This window comes from Urocitellus parryii, chromosome 7 (assembly GCF_045843805.1).
Source record: "Urocitellus parryii isolate mUroPar1 chromosome 7, mUroPar1.hap1, whole genome shotgun sequence".
Lineage (NCBI taxonomy): Eukaryota > Metazoa > Chordata > Mammalia > Rodentia > Sciuridae > Urocitellus > Urocitellus parryii.
This window is the reverse complement of record NC_135537.1, coordinates 36,760,444-36,776,144: the sequence shown is the minus strand read 5'-3', so window position 1 is coordinate 36,776,144 and position 15,701 is coordinate 36,760,444. Positions and strand designations below refer to the sequence as shown.

The 15,701-nt window shown below is 34.6% G+C and overlaps 1 protein-coding gene across 1 annotated transcript in view; it reads left to right on the top strand.

The window, feature by feature from the left end:
* Vps13b (vacuolar protein sorting 13 homolog B) overlaps window positions 1-15,701 on the top strand; it is a 720,349-nt gene that overhangs the window by 565,397 nt on the left and 139,251 nt on the right. The window contains exons 37-39 of the mRNA XM_077801386.1: window positions 2,610-2,812; window positions 4,871-5,078; window positions 5,370-5,554. Of these exons, the coding sequence (XP_077657512.1) occupies window positions 2,610-2,812; window positions 4,871-5,078; window positions 5,370-5,554 (596 nt within the window). The remainder of the gene's footprint in view (window positions 1-2,609; window positions 2,813-4,870; window positions 5,079-5,369; window positions 5,555-15,701) is intronic.

Genomic DNA, 15,701 nt, shown 5'->3' with positions numbered 1-15,701 from the left:
CTGCCCCCATCCACTTGCTCTATTCTGCTGATATACCTCCTACTACTATATTATTTTTTCAATTAGTACATTATATATATATGAACACACATATATCTCTACAGGATAAAAATTGTGGTATATTCATATATCACATAGCATAATTTGGTATATTTCATTTCCCTGTACTTCCCTGTGCCTTCCTCTATTCTGTTGGTGTCCCTTCTATTTTTGTGAGATCACCTTTTTTTAAAAATTCCTTCTCGCTCTTGCTCTCACTTTCTTGCTCTTTATCTATCTCGCTCTCTCACTCTCGCTCTCTTGCTTGCTCTTTCTCACTTTCACATACAAGAGAAAACATTTGACCCTTGACCTTCTGAGATAGACTGATTTAACTTAGCATCATGTTCTCTAGTTTCATCTATCTTTCTGAAAATGACATAATTTCATCTTCTTCAGGGCTGAGTAAAACTTTATTGTGTATTTTCTTTATCCATTCATGTATTGTCCAGCACCTGGGCTCGTTCCTTAACTTGGCTATTATGAATTGTGCTTCTGTGAACATTGGTATGCATGTATTGCTGTAGTATGCTGATTTTAGTTCTTTCTAACAAATAAATACCAAAAGCAAGATAGCTGGGTCATATAGTGAGTGGCTCCATTCCTGGTCAAAATTTTGAGGGTTCTCCATACTGCTTTCCAAAGTGATTATACTAATTTGCAATCCCAACAACAATATATGAGGTATCTTTTCCCCAACGTTCTTGCCAGAATTTATTTTTATTTGTATTCCTGATGACTTCCATTCTAACTGGAATGAGATGAAATCTGAGTGTAGTTTTAATTTGCATTTCCCTGATTGCTAAGGATGTGGAACACTTTTTTACATGGTTTTTTTTTTGGCCGTTTATATTCTTTTGAGAAATATTTGTTTAGTTCATGCCCATTTTGATTTATTTTTTTTTCAGTGTTAACTTTTTTGAGTTCTTTATATATTCTAGATATTAATCTTCTGTCAGAAGAGTAAGCTTATACTTCCCTGGACCCCATGATACTGTTAATTGCCAGTGAATCCAAGGCCTCAAGCATGCTAGGTATACATTTCCACTAAATTATAACATCAGCCCTTTTTATTTTATTTTTGAGACAGGGCCTCCCAAAGTTACTCAGGCTGACCTTTAATTCGCAGTCCTCCTGCCTCAACCTTTTGAGTAGCTGGGATTACTGACTGGTGTGAAGCACCATGCTTAAGTCTGTTTTTATAATCCTGTTACAACAATTTCTGGATGATGAATTGACGTGTTTCATTTAGCAGATATTTACTGTTGAGGAGTCAGGAAATGTAATGCAGTTTTCAGAAAGTTATGACTTAAGTTATGAACCCTATCGATAAAGATGGTTTTGATTCTTGAGTGTTTTTTAACCTATTTCTATTTCTCTTATTTTCTGATTTTTTCCTTTAGTCTAAGTGAAATGTAACTTTGAATAAAGATAATTGGGTGAAGAAATGAAAGTGTCAGTAGCACAGTAGATTTGTTTAAAAATTTAAGAGATTGATTTCCACAGTAGTTTTTGAACAGAAGTCTTCAAGCTGACACTTTTGTGGGTATGATGCCTTCTGTGCAGAATTAAAAGTTGTGTATCTCATTTCTACAGCAGGAACATACAACATTCATGAAGTTTTCAAATGTCCATGGAATTGAAAAGTCAGTGTGAATACTATGAACTGTGTATGCTGTGGGCATAAGGTGTTTTTTTAATCTTTCATTTTTTTTAAGGATCAAATAGCATTAGAAAAATAAGCCCTGTGCATTACACACTTGGTCTGGTGAAGTTCAATATTCACAATGACAATTTAGAATATAAGCTCCTTGGAAGGAAAGTGAACTCACCACTCTAAGTTTGCATCTAAATATCTTAAAAGTGTACTCTTAGTTTTATGAAAAGGTTTTGATCCGTACTCCTACTTTAAGTTCAAAAGAAAACCTACATTTTGAAGTGTATTCCTTTTCTGGGTGTATTTACTTTGAACTACAGCATTTAGTTTTTCTCAAAAATCTAATCTGCCACTATCTGTTTTTAAGACTTTGTAAACTTCAAGTGGTTATGATGTGTGAAGTTTGGGTTAAACTAAATTTTTTAGAAAACACATGTTATATATTTTGATTGTTTTGAATTTTAGCATAGGACAGTCAAAAACTTGAGTACCTAGCAAAATAATATATTGTACTCTGGTGCTGTAAGAAATCACAGAAAATTGCCCTTTCCCATCATTTTAATGATAGACAAATGAAGCAGCTGTTCTTATTCTTAGCATAGCTGTTTGAAAAACTTGCACAGTTTAATGAAAATGTCTCTACTCATAAAATTTAAAATACTCACTTGTGGAAAAAATCATAATGTTTTGGCAAATATTGCTTTGTTAAGAATGTGAATGAGGTATACCTGCTTCATAACTAGAATTCTATTTAAATGGCATGAAACTGTGGTTGGAAAGCCAACTGAAAAAGAAGATTCTGACAGTGGGTGAATTAACACTCTTTAAAAATATACAGTCCTTTCCCGAACTCTTGTTGAGGATTCGAGGAAAAATTATGTACGTCTTTCCATTTTCTTTTTTTCTTTTTTAGGCATAATTCTTGGATCATCATTTCTACTCAGCATAAATGATTTTCTCCTTAAAACAAGTCTCAGAGAAAGAAGTCGGATTCTCATAGGACCATTTTGTGCTACCACTAATCTAGAAGCTAAGTGGTGTAAACACAGTGGCAATCTAGGGCCAGAACAGTCCATACCAAAAATATCCATCGATTTAAGAGGTGGTCTGCTACAGGTCAGTAGGAATTGACCCTTTTTTTCCCCATAAATTTCTAGATGCCTTTGTTTTTTTGAACTATTTCACTGAATTTTAAGCCTTTGTGGGTGAGAAAAGGGTATTATCAGATTGCTGTCTTATAAAATTTTTGGCAATTTTATTGAGGTATAACCACGTGCCATATAATTTACCTATTTGAGGAGTGCAATTCAGTGGTTTCTTAGTATCATCTCAGAGTTGTTTGATCATTACCATGGCCAATTGTAGAACATTTTTTTTTTTTTACCACTTATTCTTCAGTTGAGAGGGACATTTGGGATCTTTCTACTTGAGGCTGTTAAACATAATGCTGATATTACATTTGCATTCAACATTTTGTGTAGACTTGTGTTTTCATTTATCTTGGGTATATAATTAGGAGTAGAATTTTTGGGTGAAACTTTTTAAAATATAAATACTTTTATAACTACAAAGTAGTTGAACCATTCCTGGTGACAGATTTCTTATATATTATGATTGCTGATTACTAATACTTGCTGTAAGTCACATTGCAACTTCTTATGCATTTGCCTTATATACCACAATGTGTGGGTACCCATCTTATTTCTTGGTAATATTTGAATAGATGTTAATCTGATCTTTATGTGATTCGATACCCTCTAAAATTGCCTGAATCCAAAAAGCTTACAAAATTCAAATACTAGAAGGTTGAAATGGCTGATTTGTCAGTAATGGAGGCATATTAAACATAAATTTCTTGATTTCATCTGAAAATTGTATTGCTTCAAGTTTCACCAGTTTTGCTGACTCAGAGTAATATTTGGGAGACCCCAGTAGCTTATTGCTTTATGTTACTTTGGAGATTTTCAGTGTCTATTGTAAATCTTCAGGTATTTAGCGAGAAGTATACAGTTTTGTAGTGCTTTCTAGAGAATAATATAACATTATTAACTTTTTTCCAAGGCAGCAAAATAACTACACCTTAAAAACAGAAATAAGAGCAAAATCAAGGTATATCATGACTACATTCTAGTCAGTGCCTGTTTTTAACAGCATAGATCCAGGTCATGTTGTTCTCTTCTCCACCTTGACTTTTCACTCATCTCTGTTTCTTTTTAATGAGAACTAAAGTAGACAGTGTTGTATCTCTTACTTCCATTTCAGAGATGCCTCAATTCCAAAGAACAGAACCTAAGTGTAGTATTTAAAACTTACCCACAAGGTATAAGGCTATTATTTTCTACCTTTGTATGCTCTTTTGTCTTTTCTGTGTTGACCAGGGGTCTCTTAGAATTAATAGTTATATTGACTTTACCCAGTATATTCAGAGAAATTTTAACATTAAGGAAATTTTAAATTCTCTGATGTAATCACTATGACTAGTATTCTGTCACAGAATATTATTATTATTCAAAAGCAGAAAAAGAAAATTTCATCTTCTCCATTACATGGAAACTCTCTCTCTTTGTCCCTTTGTTCTAAAACTCTTCTGTAGCTCCTGGCAGTATAGTTTCAGGAAGGAGCTGTGGAATCCCATATATTAGCATATTGTTACTACATACAGAAGTTGGATAGCCTTCCAAGTTCAAGACCACTGAGCAGGTTCCTTCTCTCTTTTTTCTCTGAAGTATAAAAGAGCAAAGAAATGAGCCCCACAATCAGAATTGTTTATTTAATCTCATGACAAAATCCAGGAAGCTATTCCACAAGGTTATTATTACTATTTTATTAGCACTTTGGCCTAGAGGATCTTCATTGCCTTCTCTTGTAAGCTTTCTTTGCCCTCATGGCTAAATGAGTTTATAAACATTACTTCACATTAATGTAATTTCATCATTGATCTAACATTTAAGATGTGTTACTCACACAATAGATGATATAATTGATTTTGTTGTTATATTTACTTAATAGACTCTCATTCTATAAGTTAACTATTTCTTAGAAATTAGTTTATTGTTAATAACTATAAAATGAAAATAATTACTGTCTTGCATTAGTTTAAATATGATTGCACCTAATTGCCCTTAAGAACTCTTTGTATTTAAAGTCAGCACAATTTTTCATGTCACTTTAAAGGTCTTCTGGGGTCAAGAACATTTGAATTGTTTAGTCCTCCTTCATGAATTACTCAATGGATATCTTAAAGAGGAGAGAAATGTTGAAGTGCTAGTTTCTGAACCAGTACCTCAGATGCCATCTCCTGTGGAAAAAACTCAGGCCTTTAAAAGTGAACACAGTTCAGATGACCTGCGAACGGGTCACTTTCAGTACATTCAAGATGCTGGTAAGTAAGTATGACAGTATGTGTGCATGTGTGGGTGTTTAAATGCGTACTTACTATATTACAACACATCAATCACTTGTACAGGGCATTCATACTTACAGTACAATAATAATGCATTCTCATTCAGTCTTTCAAGGGAATTCTTGATTTCTTCTATCCCAAAACATATAAAAATTATCAGATGGTTTCCTTTTATTCTTTTCTCTTGATCTTAAAACCTTCTTCTCATTCTAAGAAACCATCATGTCCCTTTTAAAAGCATACAGTGTATTATATATTTTCATTTGACAGAACCTTTGAAACTCCCTGGTGTCTATGAAGTCTTGTTTTATAATGAAACAGAAGATAGCCCAGGAATGATGTTGTGGAGGTATCCAGAACCCAGAGTACTCACCCTTGTACGAATAACTCCTGTACCTTTCAACACCACAGAGGATCCAGATATTAGCACAGCAGACCTGGGTGATGTGCTACAGGTATGTAGAAACTATTCATTTTAAAATAAAATGTAAGAAAGTGTTGATCATTCATTAAGAATGATTTGCAGCATACTTATTCCTTATGTTCAGTAATATCATAAAGAAATACACATGCTTATACTGTGTACATACACCTAATGTACAATAGAAATTTTAAATTAAGGGAATGATGTAGTTCAGATTCAAAATACATGAGAATTTCAAGAGTTCCTAATCCTTCTCTTCATTCTGATGTGTGTAAGATTACAGGGTCTTACTGTAAGGGGACAAGCAGGTGTCATTTAATTCATCACACATTTAATAGTTGCTGTGTTTAGATTCCTTAGAGTTTCTAGAACTTCTCCCTGGAATAAAATATGCCCACATATGGCCAAAATTCAATAACTTTAATTTTCATTTCCAGAACTGAAAATGGTCTTGGGACTTGAAGTAGCTGATTTTTCCTAATAAGAAAAATTATCTAAACAGTGATCATATTCCCTATGGTTTTGAAATGCTTATTGCTTGTTAGTTCTCTGAGTTTAATGTGAATGTCAGTATGGATATATTATATTATTATTCTACTTGCTAATATTCTACTGATCTGAATTTCTCTAAAATATGTTTCACCCTTAGTCTTCCATCTCTTACTGGATCTCAAATCCATCCATTCAAACCCTGGGAGTAATTTCTGATTTCTCTCTTTCCATAACTCTACACATCCAACCATCAACAAGTCGTATCAGTTCCACTTCCAAGACCTTTCCTTATTCCACCTAATTACTTTCTGGTTAGTCTGTGTGCACTTCCATTCTTGACTATTTGTAGTGCATTTCCAAATATCAGCTTGAATGATGTTTTTAAATGTAGGTCATGATGGGAGGGGAGGGGAAGGGGGAAAAGGAAGGGCAGCAGAATAAAATAGACATTATTATTGCTGTATGTATATAGGTGACTGTATGACCAATGTGATTCTGCAACCTGTACAATCAGAAAAATGAGAAATTGTATCCCATTTGATTCAAATGTATGAATTGTCAAGACCATTGTACTGTCATGTGTAACTAATAATAAATGAATAAATAAATAAATGTAGGTCATATCACGTCACAATTTAAGACCTTCTGGAAGCTTCCTCTAATAATTTGAATAGAATTGCAGTCTTACTCTCTAAGTGGAAGTCAGGTCAGTCTCCTCTTTCTCACTGTGCACCAGCCATCCTGGCCTTCTTTTTCTCCTTGAGCATATAATCTTAGCCTTTCTCTTGCCATTGCCTCACCTTTGAACATAACCACTCTCAACCTTTGTTAATCAGATACTAGCTCAAATGTTGTATCTTGGTTAGCCCACTTACCTCTACTTAATTCTGTATCTTATTACCTTGCTTTACTTTCTTCATGGCTTTTGGAGCTGTTCAAAATTATCTTATGCAGCCAGTAGCTCAGGAGACTGAAACAGGAGGATCACAAGTTCAAAGCCAGCCTCAGCAACAGCAAGGTGCTCAGTGAGACCCTGTCTCACAATTAAAATACAAAATAAGACTGGGGATGTGGCTCAGTGGTTGAGTGCCCCTGAGTTCAATTCCTGGTACCCCCTCCAAAAAAATTATCTTATGCATTTATTTGTTTATTTGCTTATATATTCATCTTTTTTCTATCATTACAGAATAAGCCACTTATGTTTCTTAATCACATATCTCTAATACTTAAAAGTTCTCACCAATATTTTTTTTAAAAAATGACTACTCTGTACTTAACAAATTAGAGTAATGATACAAATCAGAAAAATCCAAAATACAAATTAATATAGGTATTCTTGCATTCTTAATTAATCTTATTTAAATTCTTAATTATAATGTTTAGTCAGATCAGATGTTCATCTTTTTAATAAATAACAATGAAGCATGCCCTCATATTGTCAAGTGAACTCAACCATGCAAAACAATCCAGACTACTAAGATGACAACAGTCTCCTCTCTGATTCTTAATTTATCAAATTTGTTGTTTTCCTATCAAAATCATATGTTTGTGGTTTTATTTGCCAAATGAAATAACAGTATCTGTGAGTTTTCCTCTCTTACTAGACTTTTTAAACACAGAATACCTATAGATTTTCAATCAAGATGAAAATATTGATATATAAAAGTTTCAGCAGCATGTAAAAGCTTCTTTTCAGCTGACTTTTAGGTTCAGATTTATGGCTAAATATTAATGCATTTATTAGTAAAAGTTAATAACTAATTATTAGCAGTATTATGATGTCAGTTCTATTAAATTGGTTATCTAAAGTATATATCTGTGGACCAACTAGAATAGTCCAGACCTGGGGTAGTCCAAAGGCCCAGGTAGCAAACTTGGCATATAAGAAAAGAAAGCACTACATGAAAGAAATCTGGAAGGTCTCAGCAGATTGCCATGTTTCATAGTTTGTTGAAGAAATCAGGAACCAAGATGGGACAGATTTCAAAGACAAGAATACTGGCAAGGAAGGGAGCAAGACAGGGTTATAGCTTCCAAAAATTGAAAGAGCCTGATCCAGAATCAACAACTTGGATGAAGCAATACAGTAGAACAGGCAAGGTTGACCTGACACCATGCTGATGAGCTCCTTGTATAGTCCCCATATTCTCCTGACTAGGAGCAGAGTTTGTCCCGGGTCTTAGAATGAGTCTCATCAATGGAAACAACCATGAGGTGCAATTTTAGAATCATGCAAACTATTTTATTTTGTTGGTGCTTCTGTTGAGAACAGAATATATAGCATAAATCACAGGTTTGATTCAATTCAACAACTTTTTTTCTTAGGCATATACAGTACCATACCCTGGAATTACTCTTGGGAATCAAGAGACAGATGAACTATTGTTCATGTAAAAGCTCAGTCTATCAGGAAAGTTGCTGTAGTTGTTTGGTATAAAAGAGTCTCCTTATTGCAGCTTTCAAGGTGGATCTGTCTATTATTGGAATCATTTTCCTACTACATGTGATTATTGAAGTCTAAACAGGAGGCACAGCTATAATATCTGGAATTACAGAGAGCTCATGAAAGGAATGCCCTTTGTCAATGTGGTGTAGTGCAAATAACATGAAGTTTCATCTCCTAGCTTTTTTTTTTTTTTTTTTTTTTTTTTTTTTTTTACTGATTCAATAACACTTAAGGCAAACTCTATTAGAGCTCCATTTCCACTAGTGTTAAAGTTATCTACCTTTCACAATTATTTGAGGAGATTATTTTTTTTCTGTTTATTTAGTTTTATTTTCTTGCTGTTTAAAATTGAAATTAGAGATGAAAGAGAAGACAATTCTTCTATTTATGTAATATATTATACTTTTTGTTCTTGAATTACAGGATATGTATTTTTTATTGGTTTTATTTTTTAAATACATGACAGCGGAATATAAATCATACTTTTTTTACAGAAGTTGTGTACAGAATAATTCCAGGAAATATTGGGAAACAAACTAGCAGAGACAACTCCCATGTTCACAAATGGTTTGTATAGATTAACTCCTTCAGCCCCAATAGCAACCATCTGTCAGTTTCCAAGCATTGTGCTCTAGGTTACATAGCTTAAAAATTGAATAATGAAAGGTTTCTGAAGTATAGAACACAATGCATATTTATTAAAAGCATCTGATTTCTCATCTTTGCCTTAAAATAGTTTTTAAAATTACTGTTATTAAATAAAAATGTGATTTTCATTGAACCATATTCAGGATAGTTTTTGTTATTGTTGTTAAACAAAAACCCAAACAAGTCATTTATGATTATAGTAGCCCATCCTTATCTGTAGTTTCACTTTCTGTGATTTCTAGCCATGGTTATCTGTGGTCTGAAAATATTAAATGGAAAATTGACTTCAACACACCTCTCTCACCACTGGACAGATCTTCCAAACAAAAGTTGAATAAGGAAACTATAGAACTCAGTAACACAATTAACAACCTAGACTTAATTGACATATATAGAATATACCACCCAACATCAAGCAGCTACACTTTTTTCTCAGCAGCACGTGGATCCTTCTCAAAAATAGATCATATATTATGTCACAGGGAAACTCTTAGACAATATAAAGGAGTAGAGATAATACCATGCATCTTATCTGATCATAATGGAATGAAACTGAAAATCAACGATAAAAGAAGGAAGGAAAAATCATGCATCACTTGGAGAATGAACAATAGGTTACTGAATGATCAATGGGTTTTAGAAGACATCAAGGAGGAAATTAAAATTCTTAGAGTTAAATCGAGGAGATTATATCAAATGGAATATTATAACTAATGCTCTTAACTAAATGCCTTAGCTTTAATAAATGGTGAGCTTTAATAAATGTTTATTTTCTTCTCTGCTCCTTTTTTTATACACAAATGCCTGTACCACTAAAAGAGATTCCTAACTGGAATTCCAACCTTCAATCGCTCTTCCTTCTAATCTATCCTTCTGAGGTCTTATAGGAACAGATGAATTTTATAATTCCTTGAAGAATTATCAGTGTATCCCCCTGCTACACTGCTCTTGACAGCCCTCCATAGCCAAGCCTCCACCACCACTCCACTAGCTTTGCTTTGCAGCCTCTTAGATGTGATCTCTGCTCAAATTCAGCTGGCCCATTTGGCATTCCCCAAACCAACCTGTAACATCTCACTTCCTCTTCCTTTGAATCCCTTCTTTCTCTGCCAATTGAAATCTTGTCTACACTTTAAGAATGACTAACAAGCTGTCAGTTTCATGAACACCTTCCTAGACAACATGCCTAAACCTGATGCCATTAAATCTGAAACCCTAGAGCACTCAATGTCATGATTTTTATGCTATTTATCACTCTATTCCTTGCTCTTTTTTTTTCTTTTGGTACTGGGGATTGAAGCCAGGGACACTATACCACTGAACTACATATCCAACTCTTGTTATTTTTTATTTTGAGAAAAGGTCTTATTACATTGCCCAGGCTGGTCTTAAACTTGCAATTCTCCTACCTCAGTCTATCAAGTAGACGTGCACCACTGTGCCTCATTTATTCCTCAGTTTTTCTCTTATTTGCCTATATCTTGTCTCCCTCGTAGAGTTAATGTCTCTAAGGGAAGGGATCATATCTGATTTGTTATTATTTTCCTTAGGGTATCTTGTACAGTTATGCTCAATAAAATATATTGAATAGAAAAATGAATACATGAATGTCTGTGTTCCTATTTCATATTATTTAAAAGTATTATTTATCACTATTTTATGGAACTAATGAATGCATTTTGATTTTCCAAACTGAACTGTGTCTGGATGCAGTGTGCTTGCTATTCATCAGTGGTATCATCTGCCATAAACATGCAGCCTAATGTTATTATGCTACCCAGGCTGTTAGTGAGATCATTGAATATTCTGCCAAGTCTACTTGTTCCCTAAACAGAGGCTAGTTCTTATATATGAAGATAAATTAATCTCCTTGGCCTCAGTCCTAAAAGCAGAATTGAGTTTGGATGACTTTTTCCTTCAGGACCATTAGTTCATTTAAAAATGGACCTTAAAGAGTTCAGTTATACTACAGAAGTCTCAGATTTGTCTATTTATATTCTATCATTCATGATTGTTGGTTGTATTTATAAACAACCCCCCATATTATGGAATTTATTTTGTAATTATAATGAAAAATATGGGAAACATGTTCCAAATAAAAACCCTGAAATTAATGTTCATGGAAAACAAAAGGAGCTTATTTTGTGGTAAATTTATAATTTTGTCATGTAATTTTATGTTTTATCAATATGTTTAGATGTCAATAAAATTGGAATCTGTAAGGTAAAATAGAAGTATAAAGTGATGCCACTACCCTAAAAAGGAGGATTGTGTGGTTTAAATGAATCTAAGTGTAAGAAGTTTCTGGCACTATGTCTGGCACATACTAGGTTTTTTTCTTTCACCATCCTGCCGTGTATTCTGTTTATTGAGTATTCCATTTGGAATTATCCATGTTGCAAAATTAAAAATTTTAATCCATCCTTTGTAGGAAAATTGACAATGGATATTTTAATTCTTATATAGATCTGTCATGTGCTTGTTCTTATTCCCCTTTGGGTCCACTGTCACATATCAAATGAAGATATCTAAATGTTTAGTGTAATGTATAAATAAAAATAACAATGGAAACAAGAAGGACACAATATTAAAGAAACAAGAATAAATTCTGAAACTTGAGAATTCCTTTTTTAGTTGAAAAAGTACTATGAAATTTTATATATTTAGTATCAAATTTACTTTTTCATAATTAATTCAGTTTATCCTTAAGATGTCAGAATTCCCCAAACTGAGTGACTTCTATATAAAATATTCAAACTTTAGTGCAGAGTTCTTCTATATAAAAATTTTGACTAGAGTCCTTAAAAGAAATCTTCTTAAGGGTAACAAGAAAAGACAAATGCAAGCTGTTTCCCATGTTTATTTCTGGAAGAAAAGGAGAACAGTAAGCCAAAGAACTCACCACACTTGTGCCCAGTTCATTTTTTTCCCCCTAGCTCAGAAGTCAGGAAAATTAGTTTTTAAAGTAACACTAGTATGATTGTAAAATTCAAAGTAAAATCACATTGGAAGAACAATGAACAAAAAATTTTTATTCTTCCAGGTGGGCATTATCCCCATTTTACAAGTGGGGGAAACTCAGGATAAGAGAAGTTAATTATCTGCCTTGAATCTTAAAATTATAAGTGTGGTAACAAGAATTTCATCCCTAACCTTTCTGACTCTAAAACATATGTGTTTCTGACTCTAAAATCAATATTCTTTCCCCTTTGTGTAGATGAGTGAGATGATAATATTGTAGAGGATATACTAGGGTAACAGTGAGTGAGCTACCCATTGGGAAATGTGGAAAAAAAATAAAAATAAAATTATCTTTTACTATAAACTATTGAATCATTAAATGATTATCCCCACCATATGCAAAGTTACTTTAAATCAATAAAAGGACTACCAAAGAGGCAAGACAGGCTGGGAACTAGGACATCTAAAGAAAGAATGTTTCCTTCAGAAGGAGGACTGGTCTACTAGAGGCCTGGAGTGGTCACATAAACATTTATTAGCAGAGGCCTTCCTGGCAGCATCCAAAGAAATGGTGCCCAAGTGTCTGTTCACCTGGTAGCTAAATCCTCTTTATGGAGATGAATGTAGCAGCTGTCAAGTCTTTGTGTCTAACATTCAAATCATGTAACTACCTAAACAACCTTCTAACAGTTTGGCTGTCAGTAAGGTCCATCTACAGAGAGAGGATCATACAGTGGTTGAGCCAGCATCAGATTCCAGGCTGCTTGGCAGTTAGTCATCTCATGGTAAATTAATAACCTGGCATTTGGTTCATGCATTAGTCTCTAGTGAACTTTTTTAGCATGAATCAGCATCCCTAAGTCTAGTCAGTGCTAGAACACCACTGAAATTTTCTGAGACTGCAAGACTAACAGCTAGATCTTGAATCATGGTGAATCTATCACATTAAATGCCCTCTTGTGATTACCTGCCTTCTAGCAGGCTAGCCTTTCCCAAATGGCATCTCAGTTATTCAGTGTGTCAAAGATCTTTCCAAAGAGACTTCTACTTTCACTACCTTTAAGAGTTATGAGGAGTAGAGATGATGTTTATAAAGCTTCTAGTGTGTTGCCTTACATTCCTAGAGGCTCAGTGAATCATTGTGACAGACAGCAATAGCTGTTATGATTATTATCATCAGTATCATCATCCTATCAATTGAACAAAGAATCTGGATCCTGCTGTGTTAGACCAAGAAATCCCTAATTTCTAAGAGGAACATTTTTTTATACTTATGGTTCATTAGTGCCATTATAATTTTGAGGTTTTCTGGCTCTGTATATGATTAATAAGTGGAATACTTTGACAGAAAATGACTGCTCTAAGAGATACCTTCCCTCAGCAGTTGTGGCCTCTGCGATAGTATGTCAGTTGTAGTCTTCTAGATTGCAAGTAACCAGAAATCTCAATGAAGCTAATGTAAGCAAAGAAGAGGGAGTTCATTATCAAGATACAATGGGGAGTCCTTGAGGCCAAGGGTAAGGTACAGCTGGGATTCTGAAATGGAAGACAGGGATCCAGGGGAGTATTCAACCACTATCACTTTTTTCATGTTTGTTTTATTCTTCCTTTTCAACAGACAGGCTTTTCCCCCTCATTTCTTAGGCCAATTGATAAGTTCCCTATAAGTCCTGAAGCTCCCAAAGTCCTGAAGTCACATTGATAAGTCCAACCTCTGTTGGCAAATGCACATTCCTACTAACCCAGTTTTGGGAGTGGTACTCTTGGCCCAGTCAAGCATGGTCATAGGAGACAGTGACATTTTACCAACACTGTGAGCTTTGCAGAAACCCACCCCCAATGGATCTGTTCTCTGGCACAGATCTCTTACAGCTCTGGATAGGCCAAACTCATAGTCATTACTGACCGTACACCACCAGCCATTGCTTTCCACTCTGATTCTGAAGGTCTAAATGATATGTGCTTCTATTCTCAGAGGGATCCCATCCCCTGGATGGTATATAGTTTTGAAGAAAGGATCACCAGTGACAAAGGGTTTCTAGAAGGACTGCTTCAGTAAAAACATGGACTCCTTTTTGCCATGGTTTTTCCAGCTTTTCTGTTTGCAAAGTTGTTTCTGATTGTACATCAAAGGCTGTCTGCATCTGGAGAAAAGCTTTATATACCATGTTTTAAATCTTCTCATTGTCCTCCCAAAATCTAAGTCACACAAGGTTCATAAGATACACATGAGATTTCTTGTCCCCAGTATGCTTAAAATCAATGCCACTCTTGGGGCTAGGATTGTGGCTCAGCAGTAGAGCACTTGCCTCGCATGTCCGAGGCCCTGGGCTTGATCCTCAGCACCACATAAAAATAAATAAATAAAATGAGGCACTGTGTCCAACTACAACTTGAAAAAAAAAATCAATGCCACTCTTGCCAGTGTTTCCTTTTTAATGGACAGCTTCATAGACTCCATAAATATACTCCCTAGTTCTGATGAGGTATGAGAATTTTTCTGTTTAAAAATTTGATTTTACAATGAGATGTTTTAATGTCTGTAGTGTGGTGGTGATTCCATTGTTTTTAGTTTCTGATAATGTGTAATCTTCTGTTTATCCACAGACTGAACTAAAGCTTCATTAAATCTTATTGTTGTGCAGATTTTTTTCATTTTCAAAATTAAGTGGACAATGTTCCAGGTCAGACAGTTGTACTTGATGTTATTCAGTAAATTAGAAACTGGATTTTTGCTGCTTAAACTTTACAAGCTTCCTGTACTTCTAAAGCACATGGACCTGATAGGCAAAGGTTACAATGTTAGCATATGGTGACACTACAGAAAGAGAATCCTTCTGAGAGTTATTTGCAATGTAATGTGAATTGCCTCTTCCACACACAGCTTAAAAAGAATAAAAGGAAATATTCTTGAGTGTTTCTTTTCAGCTGTGTTGGTTGGTTTGCTTATAGCTGCACATATGTTCCCAGAATCCTGAGCTTTTTATTTTATAAGCACCTCCTGCCCACTGGCAGCTGTACTAATGTGTCCCAGAAGGCCTTGCTCCTATCCATCATCTTTAGGAGGGGTACTCAAAGCCAGATATGAGATTCATTGTTGTTGAAATCCAGAAAAGAAGAAAAAGTCTGGGGGGCATTGGGGAAAACAAGAGGCCAAGCCAGACTCGTAGGAAATAAAGGAAAGGAAAAGATCCTGTGTACTCAGTGGATACAATTATAAATGCTTTTGAATGATGGGTAATGGTGCTGGATCAACTACTAAGTGTTTTATATCCAGAAGCCAAAGAAGGGAAATCTAAAATAGAGTATTCCCTGAATACACTTTTAATCATTCTGTCTTCATAGTGTTGTTAAAAATATGAAGAAAGGATCTAGGAATACATTTTAAAGAGCACTGCCTGAGAATTTTGAGGTTAACTCAGTAAATACAGATGAAAGACCTTGAGGTAGGTGCCATGAGAGAGACATAAAGGTAGAGAGGGTTCTAGCTCTGGTCCCAAGGTGCTTGTAGTCAGCAACCTCAAAAAATAAGACGAGACATAGCCTGAGATGTGCCATGGAAAAGACACAGAGAATGGACCTCTTTAGACAAAGAGTTTACAGCTGATTGGAGATATCAGGACAAGGCTTC